General features: G+C 31.8%; 1 protein-coding gene across 1 annotated transcript in view; it reads right to left on the reverse strand.

Moving 5' to 3' along the window:
* Window positions 1–13,111, reverse strand: part of LOC127728916 (uncharacterized) — a 40,109-nt gene extending 26,998 nt beyond the window's left edge. The window contains exons 1-7 of the mRNA XM_052236495.1: window positions 13,084–13,111; window positions 10,076–10,228; window positions 9,038–9,269; window positions 5,760–5,835; window positions 5,238–5,405; window positions 3,013–3,219; window positions 741–1,029 (exon numbers count right to left, since the gene is read on the reverse strand). Coding sequence (XP_052092455.1) covers window positions 741–1,029; window positions 3,013–3,219; window positions 5,238–5,405; window positions 5,760–5,835; window positions 9,038–9,269; window positions 10,076–10,228; window positions 13,084–13,111 — 1,153 coding nt within the window. The remainder of the gene's footprint in view (window positions 1–740; window positions 1,030–3,012; window positions 3,220–5,237; window positions 5,406–5,759; window positions 5,836–9,037; window positions 9,270–10,075; window positions 10,229–13,083) is intronic.
* Window positions 13,112–22,203: the final 9,092 nt, after the last annotated feature.

Raw genomic sequence — 22,203 nt, forward strand, 5'->3', positions numbered from 1 at the left:
AACAAGTGACAACTCTACGACAGATCCATCCATAGGATTACAAGTGAAGGTGATACACGGCTGAAAACACATATTATATTCATAATTACTCTAAATATCGGCACAACAATGTTAAATCTGCAAATTTGCGGAAGCAAATTTTTGTTCTTCCCTCGCCGGAATTCGAACTCATGCTATTGGGATATCGAGACAACACCGCATGCACTGTGTCCAGCGCTCTAGACCACATGACCACCTATACTGAACTAGTAATTCAGCTTTCGGTGGCCTAGTGTTACCTTTCCTCGTCAGTAGAATCTAGTGTTGTAACAAAGTACATTATATATTAGGCATGAAGATGGAATTGATTGCAGATTAGCTAAATATCATCGGTGAAGGATCGTGAAATACAGTCACAGAATATATATATATATATATATGCAAATCGGAAAAGAAGCTCAGAAATCTTCACCTTTTTATTGATAAATGAGCTTAGATTTAGTGATAAAATCAAAACATCTGTAATAACCTCGAACTAAAGAAAAACATTTGTGGACGATATTGTCTAATATTATTGTTTTGTCTACTAAGCATTTGGTGCTGCTTTACAGTTCTGACATGTTGTGCAAAATGTAAGTAAAGGGAATTTACATTTCGAGTAACTAATTTAATTTATCTTCCATTCTGCAAAAAAGTCTTTTGTTTTGTATTATTTGAAATATATTTCAATTTAAAAATGCGTTTAGTGCTCCATAACATACCTGTTTCTTTCTTTTTGAAGTATTTTGGGCTAATTAGTGAATCAATGGACGATAGCTTATATTGAATAGGTGCAGGATTTTCAGCTGCAGATCTTGCCCATTCTCTTAAACTTTCAGTAGATCCTGCACTGTAATCACCTGAAGGAGGACTTCCACCGATATAATATTCCCTTTGCTCTTTTTCAGTACTTGATACCATTTCTCTCATTTCTTCATTGCTTTTAATGCCTACGCGAAAGCCTCCACTTACAGAATAGGCTCCCTGATTGACCGACACCTGAGCTGCTACCTTTTGAAAGAAATACATGTTCACGGTCATTGTTTAGATATAATATATAATATTGCTTTTTAAAATAATATTGTTAACAACTATTTTATGAGAGAACAGTCAACAAGACGGGTACCACATGTGGAGCAGGATCTGCTTATCCATCCGGAATACCTGAGATCACCCCATTTTTGGTGGGGTTTGTGTTGCTCTGTATTTAATGTTCTATGTTGTGTTTTGTGTACTATTGTTTGTTTGTTTGTTTTTTTTCTTTTTTAGCCATGTCGTTGTCATCGACTGATGAGTTTGAATGTCCCTCCGGTATCTTTTGCCTCTCTTTTTCTATATATGATGGGTTTTTGCTCATCATTGAAACCAAACGTTGACCTGTTATTGTGCACACCTTATTCCTGAAATTGAAATAGTTTATAAACAAAAATTTGATATTTGTCATACTAAATCTTACCTGATAGTTTTGTTTTTATTACTTTATACTATTTTTTGAAATTCAAAGTAATGTGAACATAACACATCAACTTCAGTTTGCACAGCACATATTTTAGAAACAAGTTTCCTAACATTAGTTATTCTGTTGATTCTGTATATGTTTTTATAAAAGTTGAAAATTCAGGAGCCTAAATTAAGATGTCGTTGGTATTTGTTCTTCTTTTTAGGCCATATAGCTTCTTTTGGTCATATAGCTCCTAATGTTTCGACGTATCTAAATTATTAAAAGGGAAGATATCATCTATTTAGCAAATATTGAATTGACCTTTGAATAAAAAAGTAGTGCACTGTCTATATTTACAGAAGTGCAACCTACATCGGTTTTAATTACATATACATGAGAATTATTCACATCAGTACACTGCATGTACAAGTATCTAAATGTACACTACATAGATTTTAAATTAAAATTTATTTATCAATTTCTGTAGCAGTAGGCACCGACTATAGATTATTTTTGTTTCGGCGGGGGAAATGGGATTTTTTCTATGATAATTTGTTTAATTCACAAATGATTCAATGTAGTCAATTTCTGATGATAAATAAATGTTTTTTTTATAAAGGTTATACATTCATTAGCAGGTCTGCCTGTTCTACCTTAGCCCACCTGTAGTATAATAATTAGACGAACGTGTATAGCCAATCAAATATTATTATCTTGTCCTGTGTACAAATTATTTATTTTGTATACTATGTTTTATATTCCCATTCTTTGTACCAATGTGTTTGCAGTGCTTTTAAAGAATATATTGTCGTACCTTATCTAATAATTGAAACTCAGGTAAACAAATAAACTCAACGTCGAGACAAATTATTTGTCACCAGAAAATAAGCATATGAACCCCCATCCCCAACCATGCCAGAAAAAAATTAAAATATGAATGGTGGATGCCTTATGGACACCGTTTTTCTCCTTTGATGTTCTTTTATAATGCCAAAACAAAATGTGCAGGTTACTTCAACAACGTTGGATTTTAATGCATTTTAACTTTTATGTCCTGTCCTCCCTCATTTTCATTTTCCTGCTATACAATATAAAGTGTTCCTGTACATTGTCCTGCTGCCATAGATTTAGTAATGCTCATTTTCTCAACCCCTCAATTTGGGGAATTTTTTTTTAATTGACTGAAGTGTATAATGACTGCTTTGTGTTCTAATTGGGGTAATAAAAGCAACGTGTAATAGTACTTAACGTTTCCTAATAAGTTACCCATCAATTGTTTTTTAATAGTATTTTACTTTTTTGTATTGAATAGATGTATCTTTGGAAGATACCCATAATAAAATTCAAATTCTGAACATCTATTTCCATGTACACTTAACCCAACCACACCTACATTGACTATCGACTGCATGTTATTAAAATCAGAATTGAACTTCGTATAAACATGACTTTTGTCACAATGGGGACGTAGTAGAATTTGGTTTACGTGTTGAGGACACCAAAATCATATCGAGTTTAGATCAAAGTTAACACGTGCTAAGTGTAAATCACACCTTGGCAGAGATGCCAACTGACTGAAATTTATCGAGATCTGAGTTCTTGAATTTAAATTCCTGTACTGCCTTTGCTCCCATGACAACCTCCGTTGTATAATGAGTTCCAAATTGTTCGATTACTTGGATGTACAATTGTTGTATCACGTCCTCTTCACAATTTTCACTTGGTAAGGCTCTTATATTATCTTCGAAGAAATCGCTTAGCTTAAAAAATAAGAATCAATATGTTAGAAAGTTTTCTCTCACCTAAAAATGTTTTAAGAAAGGTAAACAGTAATCACAAAAAAATATTAAAGAGTAGAACAGATTACTCCAACCACCAAAATCCCGAATCCTTCGAAATAATAGACAAACAAAAAACACCATTTAATAGCGCATTATCATAAATAACCTATTGTACATAGACACAAACTGGGTTGGTTTAATCCCGTTTTAAATTCAAGTGTTGATTTGTAAACATTGATTTACCATTTGAGAATTGCGAAAATCAAGCTTAGATCATTAATGATTCATAAAGAGGACGTAAGGTACCAAAGATATATTTGTATATGACTTTTGCCTTCTCCTTAGAAAGAAAGTCATCTTCTTAATTCAATAAAACATGCGCTGCACTTGATTGACGTCAAAATTAACATTTACAAAATAGTGCCTACCCATGTTAAAATTTTCAATTAAATTTCATGTCGTAGACAAACTGACAACGCCATCAATATGAAAACGGCGAAAAGACAAACGACAGTCTATAATATACAACCTAGAAAACTAAAGACATAGCAACACAAACTTCACTAAAACAGGAGTGATCGCCGGGGCTCTGAAAGTAGCTTTCAGTAACTGCGAGTACTCTCAGATATGTACTTTGCCTGTTGTGTTTTGTTTCTATCGGATGAGTTAATATAAAAAAGAAGATGTGGTATGATTGCCAATGAGACAACTCTTCACAAGAGACCAAATGGCACAGAAATTAACAACTATAGGTCACCGTACGGCCTGCAACAATGAGTAAAGCCAATACCGCATAGTCAGCTATGAAAGGCCCCGAATTGACAAATGTAAGTCAATTCAAACAAGAAAACTAACGGCCTAATTTATGTAAAAATAAAGAACGATAAAAAATATGTAACACAGCAACAAACGACAACCGCTGAATTACAGGCTCTTGACTTAGGACAGGCACATACAGAATGTATAATTGTTTTTAGTTTATTATTTTGTTCATAAACCAGTTTGTAATTCATCAGTTTGAATTGTTTAATATTTGTCATTTTATGGCCTCTTTTAGCTTGCTATGCAGTTTGGATTTTGCTGATTGTTGAAGGCCGTACGGTGACATATAGCTGCTGACCTACTACGTTAACATGATCTCTAGTGGAGAGTTGTCTCTTTGGCGATCATACCACATCTTCCTATGTTTATATTAAAGATTAAGTCGTCTTTTATATTTTTAAACTTCAAAGTAGCAAAACGTATAACGAATCAAGACATGATATCACAGCTTTGCTTGAGGAAAATTATTCCTCAAATTTATTGATGTCCATTCTTATAACAATAAATTAGGGCAATAGTAGTTTACTAATTTTAAAATCTAGTAAATCGATTAGGAGGAGAAAACAAATCAATGTAGCATACAAAAACCTAGGGAATCGCATGAAATCAAAAAGGAGTCAGACCTGATGCGTCGACAGAGTATTGTTTTCTGCTTTGTATGCATCACTCGCCATGCATATAGTCAAGTTGTAGTATTTACAATAACGGTACCGTATTTACTACATCGAAAGCTGCTCTCTAATCATGATCAAAACTTAAATAATTAAAAATCTAAGATCTATAACATACGTTGAGTTGCTACTAAAACCAAAAAGGACCAAAAGTAAAACAAACCCGTACAAGATAGATATATTCCGTTTTATAACAAAACGTTTTCCGAATTTTTAACATCAGATTTCGATAAAGAAAATCCATATGTGCATTAAGTACTCGTGCACTCATGACGGGGGTAGTGATACCCTCGGGGACCAATAGTCTACATGCTTCAGTATTGAACTGATGGTAGAAATCGGTACCAACTAAGATGGAACTTGTAAGATAAGTTACAAAATGAACGAATAGAGGGTTGATGGAACATTGCTTGAATTCTATTAAATTCTATGGGTTTAGTTTAATATTGATGCAATACCGGTATTTAAAGTTTACACATGAGTTAAAACTCTTAATATATTTACCTTCGATATTGTCCCTGTTGATGACAATCTTGCTTTGTACACAATAGCACGGCCGACTATTTCTGAAGTTGTCGTGTCTCCTTTAGTGACCTCTTTAACTGCTTTTTTATAGGAAGCGCTAGCACTAAAACTCCCACTCTTTCCAAATCCACTTGCTGCTGCATTTACCTGAAAGGTTATCATATATAAGTGTTAATGCGAGTTTATTAATTCTCAATCGTAAAAGCGGGTGTCGTTTACATTTCACATAGATGTGTATTTATCAATGGACGTTTCTTTAAGGATCCAAATTTGTTTCACTCAAAAGATAGTAGTTTAGTTTGGTTACAACTCCTAAAGGCGCGGTCTACTTTAGACGGGTTTGTGAAATCCTTTTATGGATTGTACTCCTTAGTGCTACATGTTTTATTTTATTGAATCTGCTCCCGTGCGAACCTTGTCGAATGCTCTTGTCGTTGCAACTACCTGAAACTATTGCCTTTTCTCAATATGTATAATACAATATTTACAATTGTAACTTACGGATACATCCACTTGAAGCATACTTTTATAGTCTGTTTCTGTTTTTACCTGATGGTAAGATGATCCAAATGATGCACTGTGTATAAAGAGTTTGTAGTTATTAAAAGAGATGTTATAAATTAAAGAAATAAGACACAAATGGGACAAGGCAAGCTCTTATTTGTACATTTTATTTATTTCCTTGATAAATTTTCAGTAAAGCTATCATTGAATGTCGAGTTTTTGTTCGTTACCTTCCATATGAACAGATTTATTTTTAAAATGACTTTTTAAAATTGTTCTTCTTAAGAAGTGAACATTGATTCAACTGTTTCTTTGTCGTTCCTTTGTTATCTTAAAGTTACAGAAACCAATCAATATTTGCTGGAGGTACATGTTACTGCATTGTCCTTCCCAGGAAAAATTAATGGCAAGTCAGGTTTGCCAAAATATCCGTTTTTACAGATTTTTGACAAAATAGTAACATAGTTTTAACAGACCAGAATCTATCTGACCACGTAATGCCTCATTGTGTTTTTGAACTATCTATAAATGCATTTAGGAAAATAATAAATACCTACAGCTTATAATGACACAAAATCAGTACATGCACAGCAACTATAAATATAACGCTATCATATTTTTGTATCATCACATTTGGAAAGGGTTGATGGACTATGCATTGCAAGATTGAACTCCATGCTGTCAAAGCAGTGCAGCTTGGCAGTGTAGAACAAACTATTGAGAAAAGTATGGACTATAAGGGAAGGGCTCTTGCAATCATAAGTACAGGCGATGTTGTAAAGAAATAACTATACTCTCAATTATCAAATGACATTATCAAATCAGCCTTAATACGGTAAATCAGCACGATATAAACTAATATTTTCGACCAGCTGTGCTGATCAATGACTCTTTGGGTCGCTAGGCCAATACAACTGATATCAAATCTATACCAGGGCAAACACAGGATCAGCCAGTTAATCACACTATGGTATTTGGATTACTAATATATAAAGATATGTGATTCTTTCATTGTATACTGAGGAACTTTTTTTTAATGTAAATACACTTTTGAAATATTATGAATAACCTGAATAACATCAGAAATAAGCTTTGAACCCCATATCTTTTGGTTGGTAAACACATATTTTTTTTTTCTTTCAAGATTAATTATGGTTATATAGATATATTCGAAACTGACAAGGCAATAGCAAAAAACAAAAAAATGACCAAAAGACAAACAATAATCTACAAACAACAAAAAAAAAAAAAAAAAAAAAACTAAAGACTGAGGAAAACTAACCCACCAAAACCAGGGGTAATTTCCGGTGCTCCGGAAGGGAAAGCAGATCTAATGATGGACCGAAAATCTTATAAACTGGGGTGTTATTAAAGAAAGCCAAATAATATTCGCTACAAATTAAACCATAATTTATCTGTTATAAGTCTGACATATTTTGAGAGATTTTACACAAGATCGACTTTACCAAGACGAGCTATAGAAATTGTTGAACATTGAAAATTTTCATAGACCGTTCAAATTTCACCTGACATTGTTAAATCATTCAACAGTTGCTGCTTTGTGTTCTAAATAACAGCATTGGTGTTTTTAACATTTTACCCACCCAAGTATTTACAGTTGTTCTGTTTTTAATAGTCAATTTTACAAAAACAATCCTTTTCTAGCTGACTGAATTAGTTGCTATCATCTACGTTATTTGGTTGTCTGGCTGATAGTTGTTTCGTTGCCAATACTATTCTTACTTTAATATAAACAAAGTTTTCCCTATCGTGATCTAATCGTTAATCAATGCTCATTGTTTGATTGTTAACATAAATTTGAGTAGTCTTATCACCTACATGTATTTTTTTTTTTTTATATTTCAGTCAATTGTTGTTATAATCAGTTGTATCATAATTCCGTTATATGGATGAAATATTATTGGTTTTCCGTTGTTTAACTGTCATCAAATGTGAATTAAGGTGCTAGTTGACTTAGTAGTTTACCGATTCTCAAAACTCCTTAAATCGATATGGTTCGGCGTCAGGTAAGAATAGCTTACAAACATTTGGACAAAGACATGGACTGTTATAAACTGAAATTGACTTACAATCAATTTTTAGTCTTTTAAAAAAAAGTTTAATTCATAATGAAGGGGGGAGCACTAAATATTCATCTCATGGAAAATCTTTGGTTTCAAAGTATACAACTGTCTCATTTGAAATCACAAAATGAAATATATAAGAAAATTACATGAACATTTAAACTATGTTAAAACATAAAACCATGTAAAAGATTAAGGTATTTTATTAAATGTCTCTGGTAAATGCATATCAACTTAAAAAATAAAATTTAACAGAAATGCTACACTAGATGATATAATAAAATTATCATTGACTTTAAACATTACTCTATTCATTCTGTTATAAATCTATGTCACAACTATATGCCAAGACAGTGATAAGCTTACTAGTGTTGAGAAAGCATGACACTCCGAAATGAAGATTCTAAAATATAATCATTCCCCGTTTGCCACCAGGCGATGAATGTAGAGGTTGAATTAATAGTTTCCCTCCAAAATTAGCAATGACGTCATGGAAAGAATTAATGTTTCAATAGTTCGTAAAGAACAGTTTTAATATTTCTTTCTAACATCGGAAAGGTTATTGGTAAAATATTTATAATTATATAAATTCTACCACTGCATAGAGTATGATACGATATTTATCCATTCGAGACAGTTAAATTTCAAATTTAAACGCGAGGTTCGCCGAGCATTTTAAATATTTAAAATATAACTGTCGAGAATTGAGAAATATCGTATTGCACGAGATTTTGTAATAGAATAAGTTTCTCTTATGATTTTTAAGCGATATGCAGTCAAACTTACTTTTTCTTTTCCACTGAAATGCAAAAATATGTGTTTTTTTCTATGTAACACCATCAGGCATGGTCGCCTTTTTCATGACGTCACAATGAGAAATTCAGAGTAAAGCAAGACAATTTGACTTCATTATTGAATTTTAACCAATAAAGATCTGAGATCAAACAATCACACGTTGATTAAATAAAAATAATCATAGATCAGGAAAAGGATATATCGGCTAAGAATTAGAGAAATACATATATATTCATATTTCAATTGGATAATCAATGAAACCGTAAAAAGCCAATTATACATTCCTTCAGAAAAAAAAAATTTTACCACACAAAACTCTATACATTTGAATAGGTCATGTATAGCTAGTAACTTCAGAGTCAGAAGAAGTTTTGAAAACACTGTTAATATACTGACCTTGTTTCAGAAATCACATCGACATTATCTGGAATTCTGTATCCTCCATCACTAGTAAAACGAAAGGAAAACGGCAAATCTAAAACCGGAAGTCTGAAACCTTGATCAACTTCACCATCGTCACTCACTGGGTTTCCCATGTATATATCATAACCTCTTCCGATATATCCCAAACTAAGGCGGGAGTTTGTAGCTATAAATGGTGTCTTAGCTTCGTTTTTTCTTCTAAATGCTAAAAAAAAAAAGAATATAAAAAAATGAATGTCGTTCTATTGTCAAAAACAATGATGCATTTTGAAAGACACAAAGATGATGAATTTGGAATTATAACGGCTTGTTTATACGCAGCAAAAGTAAAAAATACATTAACAGAATTTTAACTCCTTGGGAGTATCATTTAAGATGGACACACTCTTTGACCTATAATTGTAAACTTTTCATACATTGTGACTTGGATGGAGAGTTGTCTCATTTGCACTCGTACTACATCTTCTTATTTATATATACTGCATACTGAACTGTCAACGGAGAATGCAGACATATCGTAACTTAATCTTGATAAATTTCTACCTTGCCTTGAAATGTAAGCATGACATGTGGACATTTTTGCTCATAAAATTTCTCCTGAAGCATATTTAATAAAATGTATTCTGCAAAACAAACATCCTTAAATTTCAATGTAAGATATCATGCAATTATATATAATTAGTATATCATGTATATCTCATAAATCAAACACTATAAAGATAAACAAAACACAATATAAGTATGTGTAACTGTTTCATTGGTTTGATTTTTTTTGTCTAGAATATAGAAAAGTCACTACGATCATTTTTCATATATAAATCTAACTTCAGTATATACAATGTTATTCAGTTTTAATTTTAAGCTGCATAGTGCTCATTCAACTGTACATTTTAAATCCAAACCGTCAAAATAGTTCTATTTGAAGCGTATACAACAAATAATTAAAACTTGTTCGTCTGTATATATTTAACCTCTTTACATAGGTCATTTGTCATTATGAACCTAACCTACCTAACATAGCCCGTTCCTCAGCTTCTTCCATCTCCGCCTCCGCTAATTTACCAGGCAGACCTAAATTTTGACTTGCATTTATCAAAGTTGTTGACATCACCATTTGTTGTCGGCGAAACCCATCTACCAAACTATCTATTGGTTCATTGTCATCTTTTCAAGTATATAAAAAAAGGAATTTTTACGGCATTACTATAACCACTACTACTAAAATCTTTTCTTATTATTAATTTTTAGATGTAGTCATCTTTTCTTATTAAAAAAAACAACTTAGCAACTATTGTGCGTCCGACGCGCTTTCCTTGATTACCATAATCGTAAACGCTCAAAACCTAACCATTTAAAAGCCAGAGATGCAAAAATAAGCCGAAACGTAAGGAATTGTATGACCAAAGATGACATAAAAGAATAGGTAAATACATCTATGGTCAACTTTACTTGAGGGAGTTAGAACCATAATTTTGAGATAATTTCCACAGGCGAATTTTAGAAATGTATGTTATAAGTCACTACCGAAGCACTGAAAACTGACCAAGGAGTACAACAGTGTGATGAAAAGTAATAGTATAAAATTGTAAAAAGGGCTTTAACAAAACATCATCACATTTGGTAAAAATGTCACAATAGAGACTACGACATGAAATGCGATATGTCAATGTCATTCGATCTTACACTAAATCGCACTATGAATATGAGAGTTCAGCTAGCAATAAAAGAAACCCCAAAAGTTTCGTATACTTACATACGGATACAACCAGAGCACATTTCACATTTATAACGAAAATAAACAGAACAAAATTCTTAAATTTCGTCATGTTGATAAACAATGCCATCTAAAAGAAAGAAAATATTCATTTATATGACTGTATGTACTACCCTTTTGACGTTTATCTTTCGTTTTACAAGTATATTTCTATATTACCTCTTTGCTCAAAATATGTTAAATTTTGTAGAAATTAGAATTAAATATAATAATTCAAAGCCAGGAGAGTTTAACGTTAAACATTTCTTAGGATTTCTGTTTCATTTTTGTCAAATCGATTTATAGAGGATTTGTTATTATTCCTTGATAAACATATTTATAATTTCTCAAAAACATCACAGCTTTAACAAAAAAATCAAAAAAAAAAAAAAACAACAAGTATTATGATTGATAATGATATTAAAATGAAAAAAAGACTAATTAAAAAACAAGAAGTCACCAACGATATGGAGGTCAACGATAAATCGTAAGAGTAATTAACTGTCGATAACTGTCAAACAATCTGCCGACAGAATTTCATATAAAATTAAATAAGAATTATGGAAGTTCATAAATGTTCACTTCTTAACTTAAAACTTATCAGAGAAAGGGCATATATTTCTTACGTCCGTCGCGAGTACGTCTATATAATATTCTACAGTGTATAAAGAATTAAAATATATCTTTTTTGAAGTATAAAAGAATCTCTATTTACATTTTGAAATTTGTCTTTTTAACACTTCTATTTATTCAGATTTTTTTACGATGGTTTAATCATTGCAAAAAATGGCGACAAAATATGTGTCGCAAAAATAAAAGTCGCTTCACATTTTTCAACATTATTTGTATGTAGCAGTTCCTGCAAACGTAATTATTTATCTTGCATTTGTGTCCTTTTTTCAAAAACCTCAATTATAAATGCACGTAATAGTTTCTAAATTTACAGTATGTAATAATTATTTATCCAGGAAAAAAAACCGATTTGATAAGCGTTTCAAGATATCTACGTTGTTCATGTTATATCAGATTATATACAAAAGCATATTAATTAAAGAACAAACAAAGTATCTGATATTATTAAACAGAAAAAATGTAGATTATACCCATAAACTTATATTTATTAACCTTTGGAAAAAAATACCGAATGAAAATATCTTACCTTCTTATTGATCGACATTGCTCTTGTCTCTTACACCCCAAACGAGTGCAAAATAGAAATTTAAACCTTTATAAGCAAATAGTGTTTATATAGTTTTGAATTACATTTAACATGTTTAATGAACTCTTGATAAGAGGAATAATGATAATCAAGGCTTCATATAGCTCTCTTAACTTTATTTGAGCCTTATTGTATTTTGACCTCTGAATATTGTCCTTTTGGGATGTTTTTTTTGTAATCATTACATTATCGTCTCAGACGAGTACCCTCGAAAAAGTTTAAATTTCTTCGTTGTTTTGATACGGATAAGAAAATTAAACAGTCGCTATGTTTTTTTTTATTATGTTTGGAAGCAGTCGTCATTTGAAATAGCTATAGTTATTGTAACACATATGTACTTAGAACTGTATGAATTACTAACGCTTATAAATAAATCTTGTCGCTACCTTTTCATCTAGGACTAGACCAAATATCTTCACCATAAATTCTTTCGTTGTATAGGCAAATAATGGCTGTTCCAATTTCTCGTAACCACAGAAATGTCCTATTTGTAAACGACGTCACAAACGAGACGATTTTAATTTTGAAGTTATAAATTTTCCTCAACTGCACATGGGATATACATTTCCCAACTCATTTGGTATTCAAGAGCTTGCTGCTGCTACTCAGACTTTATAAAACGTCACCAGTATCTGGGCAAAAAGTTGATGAACTAGGATTATGTCAAAGAACGTCTCAGACTCTCTTAAAAAGTTCATCGGAAGATACCAAGACCTTGTTAAAAATATTCCGTATCAACTTCACAAATAATACATGATGGTCTTGAAGTAGAGATTCTAGGTACTGACGTTGTTTATCATCTTAATTACGTATTATTGTGTTCTTTTTGTTTGTGTTCTTATTTTTTAAACCTTTACTGTTTAGTCCATTTTTGGTAATATCCTTTGCCGTGGTTCGGTATTTATACATCCCGCCTTTGTGTTAATGTGCTATGGCATTTTTTTTTTGTATTCTTGTCTTTCATTTTTGCTGATGTCTACATGCCATTTTGTTTTCTTTGTTGACATAGTTTTATTTTTTTATAGTGATTACGGTTATACCATATACCATGACTGCTGTACCTCAGTTTTGACATTTTAATCTATTATGTCAGTTTTGTCGCCAGTAGTTAAGCACTTATTGAAATGTTTTTATTTTGTTTTGGTTTATGACGGTTTAAAACAATATGAAAAAAAGAGAAAAACGAGACATCATGTTTTTCACAAAAAAATATTCTACAAGGACCACGTTTAATGAAATATTGAAAAATCAAAATATAATGTTTTTTCGCCTTTTTCTTTTCTTTGTCTGCTCTTCTCGAGTTAGGGACCCCGGTGGCCGAGTGGTCTAGGCAGTCGAACTATTGCATCAATAGCCTGTCAACACTTAGGTTATGAGTTCAAATCCGGCACGCGTGACAGGTACGTTCGACTCCAATCTTAATTGCCAAGGATGTTTAGTTTTCCTACCACTGGACATTGTTTTGATGTGCTTCCTCCACCAATAAAAACTGACCGCCACGAAATAGCACAATAGTGCTGAAAGTGTAGAGCAATACGACCAAAAGTTACAAAAAAATAAAGTATATTTTTCTACGGTCAACTTTGCCTGGGAGAGTTAGAGAAGCACTGATTACTTAACTGATTTAATACCGGGGACTAGCAGTCTACTAGTAGCGGTATCAACCAAGTGCTATATAATTGAAAAAAAATCTTGATACAACTAAATCGTCGGAAGCCGTTTTCTGGATTGAGCGCTAGAATTCAAGGATGTATACAATCTTAACACTTGAAGAGCTGTTATTCCAAAAGGGACATAAAAGTCACACAATTCAAAATTAAACATTATCAACAAATGGAACAAATGGTAATCGACTGTCATATTCCTGAATTCATACAGTCAGTTTCCGACGAAAATGGTTGGTTAAACCTGGTTTTATTGCTTGCTAAACCTCCGACGTTTATGACAGTTGTTTATAGTTCTGTGATATTTACAAAATTGGGAGAGTAACCCAACAAGAATAATATGTTAGTGTGATATAAATTGACACCCAACAGCCAAAACTGTGTAAACAGACATCACATGCATCACAGACATACAACACAACTGACTAAAACAATCAAACAAAGATACAATTAAATAAATCTTATATAGACGCCAACAAATAAAGTTATCGTTGATATTAAATTTGACAAAGACGTTAACAAAAAAATGTGTGTAGTTGATAGTAATAACACAATATAGTATACACTTTTTCAATAAAGTACAAATTAAGTAAAATATAAAGGCAAGGGTAAAAAAAATGAAAACAACATTGTTAAAACCTCTTAAGTTTGAATCGCACACCAGGACCCACTTGCACTAGGAACGCCCAAAGATAAAAACCAGATAGTTGGATACATAAATACCAAGTGAAGTCAGGAGTCATGCGACCAAAATGAATACAATAACACAAATATAAATAAAGAGAAAACGTAAAGTAACTAAACAGATACACAACTTCAGCACTCAGCACCTAGATTCTAAAACGCACGCACATCTTGTATTATTTGTGAAGAAGACACTGATTATTTGGTACTTTTCGATAAACTTTAAAAAAAAAAACAAACAAATTATTCGCCATCAATTGTTAAGCTCAGACGCCGAAAACGTATTACAAAGTCTGAGCATCAGCTGCAAACTCTTAAATATCATATGAGTTGAGAAATGTTTATTCCATACGCGGGTGAAGTTGGTATTCATATTGCTGCTAAAGTGAGGAAAATGTTTAATTTCAAAATTGAAATCAGCTCGTTTTTCGTAGATTCTGGTACTGAGACGACAAATTCGAGATGTATTTGTATATGTCTAGAAAAAAGTAAAATAGCAAAAATACTGAACTCCGAGGCAAATTCAAAACGGAAAGTCCCTAATCAAATAGCAAAATCAAAAGCTCAAACACTCCAAACGAATGGATAACAACTGTCATATTCCTATCTTGGTACAGGCATTTTTTTATGTAGAAAATGGTGGATTAAACCTGGTTTTATAGCTAGCTAAACCTGTCACTTGTATGACAGTCGCATAAAATTCCATTATATTGACAACGATGTGTGAACAAAACAAATAGACACAATAGGTAAAAATGTCAAAAATTGGGGTACAGCAGTCAACATTGTGTTATAATCTTAATCACTATAAAAACAAATAAGTATGTAACAAAGAAACACAAAAGGCATATAGGCAAAGCACTTTAGCAAAAATGAAAGACAAGAATACCAAATTGTACCATAGCACAATTACATAATGATGGGATGTTTAAGTACAGAGCCACGTCATATGTAACAAAGAAACACAAAAAGGCATATCGACAAAGCACATTAGCAAAAAGGAAAGACAAGAATACAAAAATTTACCATAGCACAATAACGGGATGTATAAGTACAGAGCCACGTCAAATGGATATCACCAAAAATAGACTAAACAGTAAAAGTAATATTCAAAAAGACAAACAAAAGAATACTATAACACGTTATTAAGATGATAAACAACGTCAGTACACAGAATCTATACTTCAAGACCATCGTGTATAATTTGTGAAGATGATACGGAATATTTATCAACAAGGTCTTGGTTTCTTCCGATGAACGTTTTTAGAAAAAGGACGAGATGTTCTTTGACATACCCCTGGTTCATCAACTTTCTGCTCAGACACCGGTGACGTTTTACAAAGTCTGAGTAGCAGCTGCAAGCTCTTGAATACCGAATAAGTTGGGGAATGTATATCCCATATGCATGTGAAGTTGGTATATTGCTACTAAGGTGGAGGAAATTGATAATATCAAAATTAAAATCGTCTCGTTTGCCGTAGATTCTGGTACTGAGATGACCGTGTATGTCAAATTCGAGGTATAAGTCTAAAAATAAGGCAGAGGAAGCCGTATCTGTTGTTTCTTTAATTTCTAGTTCTGGGGGATATATAAATGCAACCCAATCAGAAAAGTTTGGATTGTTAATGGAAAGAACATTATCAATATATCTGAATGTGAAATTAAATGACCTGGCTTCTTTGATCTTCTTGTTTTTGACAAGTGTCTGAAGGAACTCCGACTCATATTAAAATAAAAAGAGGTCGGCAAGAAGAGGCGCACAGTTCGTTCCCATAGGCGTGCCAACAATTTGTTGAAAAAGTCTACCTCCAAATTCAACAAATATTTTGTCAATAAGAAACTCCAGCATGCTGATCACTTGTTCCTCTGTGTAGCATGTTTTACCTTTTTGTTCACTATTAACAAAATATGCCGTATGGTATCCCAAAGTAATTATTTATGGCGTATGCTACCATTTTTATGCTGAAAAGCATTGTGGATTATTTCTTTTAGACGATTTTTCAATTTCTCATGGGGAATGATGGTATACAGGGTTGAAAAATCAAAAGTTTTGATAGAACTATTTTCAGAAAAAGATCGAGATTTAAAATTATCCAGAAATTCGTTTGAGTTTTTGAGAATCCACATATGGTTAATACCACTACGCGAGTAAACAGTTTCACAGTATTTCTGAAGACATTCTTTCACTGCGGACAGAATTTTTGTTAATCTAATGGACAATTCTTTAGTCGAACATGCAGATGAGCCGGCAATGTACCGTTGTTTGTACGGAATTTTGTGAAGCATATGTATCCAATACAAACAAGGTAAGTCCTCTGATTTGTTGTTCAATGTAATGTTCATTGAGCCATGAAGGACTTATGATTCGCCAAAATCGCATCCTTGTCAAATAATATGTTTTTGTATGAGGGATTACCTGAGTGCTCATTTATTCCTAATTCGTTTACGAGACACTCGTAGTAGTACGATTTACATACAAAGACAGTATTATTTGAAGCTTTGTCCGCAGACAATGAGACTGTAAATCGAGTTTCTTTTACCTCAAGTCCAGGATAATATTATTACGACCTAATAAGAAAAGTTTCCATTGTAAATGAAAAGAACATCATCAATATACATGTATGTAAAATTAAATGAGATAGCTTTTTTGATCGTCCTGTATTTTGACAAGTGTTTGAAGGAACTCCGAATCATGAAGATAAGAAAAGGTCGACCAAGAAAGGTGCACAGTTGGTTTCCATTGGAATGCCGACAAAAACCGACTGGAAAATTCTACCTCAAATTCAAAAAAAATATATTGTCATTGAGAAACTCCAGCATACTGATAACTTGTTCTTGGGTGTAGCATGTTTTATTTTCTGGCTTTTTTTTTAACAAAACATGCTGACTTACATCCTAAAATTATTAAAATAATAAATTTGTAGCGTAAATTCCAATTTTCAAGGAGGAAAGCATTGTGGGTTAATTATTTTTCATGTGGTATGGTAATGTTAAGGGTTGAAAAGTCAAAGTTTTGACATAATTTATTTCAGAGAATGACCGAGATTTAAAATTTTCCAGAAGTTTTTTTAAGGTCTCAAAAATCGACATATGTTAATGTCACTAAGCGAGTAAACAGTATCACATTATTTATGAAATCCCTCTTTCAAAAAGGTATATATGTATATGAAAATAACACCATATAAATTCATGCATCTGATACGCTTTACAATAACTAGGAATGGTCGTACACGAACAACTGAAAGCCAAGGATGTGTAAGTACATGAATACGTGAAGAACTATATGACAAAAAGAGACCGAACAAGAATAGCCAAATTTTCATAAGACCAACTTTGCATGACTGAGTTGTAAAAATAGCTTCCTAATAATTTCAAAATTTATCAAAAAATACTGTAACTTATTTTCGGATACATAAAGTATTACTCGGTCTAGTTTTCTATGTTGTGTTGTGTGTACTGTCGTTTGTCTGTTTGTCTTTTTCTATTTAGCCATATCGTTTTGAGTTTATTTTTGACTATGAGTTTGAATGTCTATTTGGTATCTTTCGCCTCTCTTTTGCCCTTTCAAGCCGACATCGTGACGAGTATATAGCGATTTAAAAGCTCTTGATGTATGTGGGGAGGTGAACACATCGACATATTCGCAACGATTTACATCTGTGTTATTTTGTAAATGCCACATTTGCGAAAATATATTGCTCGCAAACTTTACAGTTTAACAGTAATTTAATAAAGTTAGATTATAAAAAAATGTCAGTACAGAATCACTGAATACTATGAATATGAAACCCGGCGAAACATACCAAATGGACAGTCTGAAAGCATTTCACAAGCTATTGCAGTGGCAAAACCGATGACGCATGAACAATAGAAAAGTAAAATAACAAAAATACCGAACTCCGAGGAAAATTCAAAACGGAAAGTCCCTAATCAAATGGCAAAATCAAAAGCTCAAACACATCAAACAAATGAATAACAACTGTCATATTCCTGAATTGGTACAGGCATTTTCTTACGAGAAAATGGTGGATTAAAAAGTCACTCGACAAAATCAATAGTAAAACAATGACGGTGACGATACTTATTAAAAGTTATTTCTAAACAATACTTTAAAGAAATTATTTATTAAATGTGTTTTTACAAATATATATGCACATACACGATATTATTGAGATAATTGCACTTGAATCTTTAATAGTTTTAAAATGATGATCCTTACTGCTTATAAAAAAAAAAATTGGAAACAAATCATGTACATTCAAAATCTAAAGTTTTTTCAGGTGTTCATTTTTGGAGTGTTCTAAATAGTGTTTAACATATTACAATTTCCAAAAATATACATATTTTTACATCTCATGTTTTAAGTACACCGGTCTGCTCTTGACACAAGAACAATATAGAAATATTGTCTTTTTGTACATATATCAATTAAAAAATTATTTTGGTGCAGATTCAAAAATGAAAGATGAACATTTGTACAAAGTAAGTTATCCGTTAAAAGACTATGACTCCTTTGTTGTACAATTTTCAGAAAAGGTCGTCTTGATTTCTGTACATATAATGCGGTCTTCTCAATCTATTCACATTCAATGTTTATATCGGGATAAGATTCGTTTTAATTTTGCTTAGTAACTTAATCTTAAACGTGATAATCTTTGCTGCATAGCAATCGATTATTTTGAATTTGTTCCCTGAATTACTGTCTTGTAAGGAATTGCCAGAATCTTACCATGTATTGTCATCAGCATAATTGAATTACAATATATATATATTGTTAAAATATACCTTTTCACTCTTTTGGTTTTTTGGAAAATGTTGTTTGTGCTGTTTTTAGACCCCAATACCAAGAAATTTGTTTTGCATGCACACGTATAAAAATTGCGGTTTTTTATCCAACGCAATCATAGGTTTGAACGTTGTTTTCAATTTAGACTTGTTTATATATATATTATATATTTACATAAAAAAATAGAATGGGTCTCAAGATGGAACCTTGGCGCACTTACCGATTGATAATGTCCTTTTTTTTAAAACACCATTCGTTTTATGAATAGGAATAACTTCAGCTTCCTGTTGCTTTTTAAACATTGATTTTACGTATGCGTTATCAATAAAATCTTAATCAATAGGGGATATTCAAACTCATATGTTAAAAAAAAACTTACAACGCCATGGCTAACAAGAAAAAAACCAAAAGACATACAATAGTACACAAAACACAACAGAGAAAACTAAAGACTGAGCAAAACGAACCCAACCAAAAACTGGGGCTGATATTAAGGATGAAAAACTGTTTTGGTCAAAATCGGGTTAACTATTTTTAATGGCCAAAATATTCGGTTGATCTTCATCAACCTTTATTTGATTCTTTCCAATATTCTTGGCAACATTTACATAAAAATTTCGCACACCTCGTCTTTGTTCGTAACTAAAACATTATTTTCAGAGAAAACCGTTTCCTTTCGGTGTATAAAAAATTATAGACTTTATTGGTAAGGAAAGGTTTCATTTTGGCCAGAAATCGTTAGATTTAGAACCCCAGGAACATAACTCTATAAATTATTAGTTAAAAGAATTTCATCTAGTTCAGTTAAAAATGCTTAATAACACAAAAAACGCACCATATCTTTTCATATATGGTAGTTTCCCAAACAATGTTTGATATAAAATTTGTAAGTATATAGTATATATAAAAAGCATTACCTTGAAATTAATGCAGAGTCTACAGAGACATGTTTTCATGCCAATGGAGGTCTCAATCACAAAAGTAAAAAATACTGAGATAAGTCAATTTCAAATGGGTAATAAGATAAGAATTCGATTAAGAAACTGAAACTGGAAGTCATTTTCATTATTTTCTGATGAAAAGATACACATGAATATAGTTTCCACAAATTTGCCAACAAACTTTGTGTTTTCGCTAAAATGTGTTTTTTAAAGATGTTAAAAATTTACTTTAAGTAAATTCTTATTTTTAAGGAATTTGGTGTTTATGACTTGTTTAAATGTTTGCTCAATGCATTAAAGTCATATGCAATAGAAATTTTTACTCCAAAGAAATTAATTGAGGTGGTACGTTTATTTTATTTTTGAGTATTACCACTGATGTTTTGATATTTATTTTACATCATTTTCTATTTATAGATATCACTTTTGAGTGCTACATGATTTTTGATTTTCTACTAATTTTCTATCCTAATAATCGTGTTTATCAGCCAAACCAGTGAAACATTTACTAACATTGTCATAGGGCCGCGCATTTAGATCATCAAGTTCAGATATGCTTAACCCAAACCCTAACCCTAACCCTAAATCTTTTAAAAACTTTTGTATAACTTCTAATACTTAATTATTACTTCAGTACTATGTTTGTCAGACAAAAAATTATGGTTGCCAAAGTAATTATTTATACAGTAGATTACAACACATTATGATTTTAAGCTTTGCTCCTGATTAAGGTTGTATGCTGTTTGCAAGCTTTTGTAAATATATCTTTCATTCAAATAGTTACTATGATGTATCTGTGATGACTTTTCCCCCTACGCTATTTATTTTTAATCAAATGCATGCGACCTATGTGACATTATTTGTCGAAAGTCGGTTTTTAGATCAAGTCATCTAAAATAACACGAATAAAAAAATGTTATGATCTAGCAAAAAACTAAATATTTCAAAAATGTTTGATATAAAATGAACAAAAGAATATAATTTGACAAGTTTCAAATTATATCGCTAGGGCACTCATAAATTGGTGTTCTCTATCAATATTAAAAAAAGAAAGATGTAAGGTGTAGATTACAATGAAATGCATTTTAATGAGATTTCTGATCATATATTCATTCGTTAAGTCTTTGCCATGCTTCGTCGACTTAGATCAAGTCCACAAAGAGTTGATTCAATAAAGAACACCATAATAGAACCAGTACAATTCAGACATCATCACTATGTGTATTTTAGCATTGGTAAACAAGTAAATTTGTTAAAAGTGTTCTTTTATTGTCTTTGTAAAATATTAACCTTTACTGTTTGGTGTTTTTTGGCAATATTCTTTTGGCGTGGCCTCGTACTGATGCTTCTTACCGATGTATTGTTGTGCTGTGGTCAATTTTTGTATTCTTGTCTTTCATTTTTGCTTATGTGCTTTGTCTATATGCATTTTTGCTTTCTATGTTGACATATTTGTTTGTTTTTATAGTGATTAAGATTATAACACTATGTTGACTGCTGTACCCCTAATTTAGACATTTTTACCTTTTATATCTGTTTGTTTTGTTCACACATTGTTGTCAATATCATGGAAATTTGACAGACTGTCATACAAGTGAGAGGTTTAGCTAGCTATAAAACCAGGTTTTATCATCCATTTTCTACATAAGGACATGCCTGTACCAAGTCAGGAATATGACAGTTGTTTTCCATTCGTTTGAAGTGTTTGAGATTTTGATTTTGCCATTTGATAAGGGACTTTCCGATTTAAATTTTCCTTGGAGTTCGGTATTTTTGCTATTTTACGTTTTCAAAAAAGGTATCACTTTGACTTTGAGACAAAGAACAGCAATAAAAGCGCTGTTCCCTTGCTTTTTGTGTGTTTGTTGCTGTACTTGTACTGATTTTGTTACATGGGTGGATACCTTATATCCTTTGTTTTTCTATCAGTAATGAGTAGACCATATTTTTTTACAGTTTTGATGATAACATGTAGACATGAGACAAAGTTAACATTACAATGTAATAACCATGTATTATATTTCTGAAAGTGCTACAGCATTGGGGCAAAAACATGTCTCATTTTTTGTATTAGAATGAGGAATCCACAGAC

The sequence above is a fragment of the Mytilus californianus genome, unplaced genomic scaffold, assembly GCF_021869535.1.
Source record: "Mytilus californianus isolate M0D057914Y unplaced genomic scaffold, xbMytCali1.0.p SCAF_2, whole genome shotgun sequence".
In the NCBI taxonomy this organism is placed as follows: domain Eukaryota; kingdom Metazoa; phylum Mollusca; class Bivalvia; order Mytilida; family Mytilidae; genus Mytilus; species Mytilus californianus.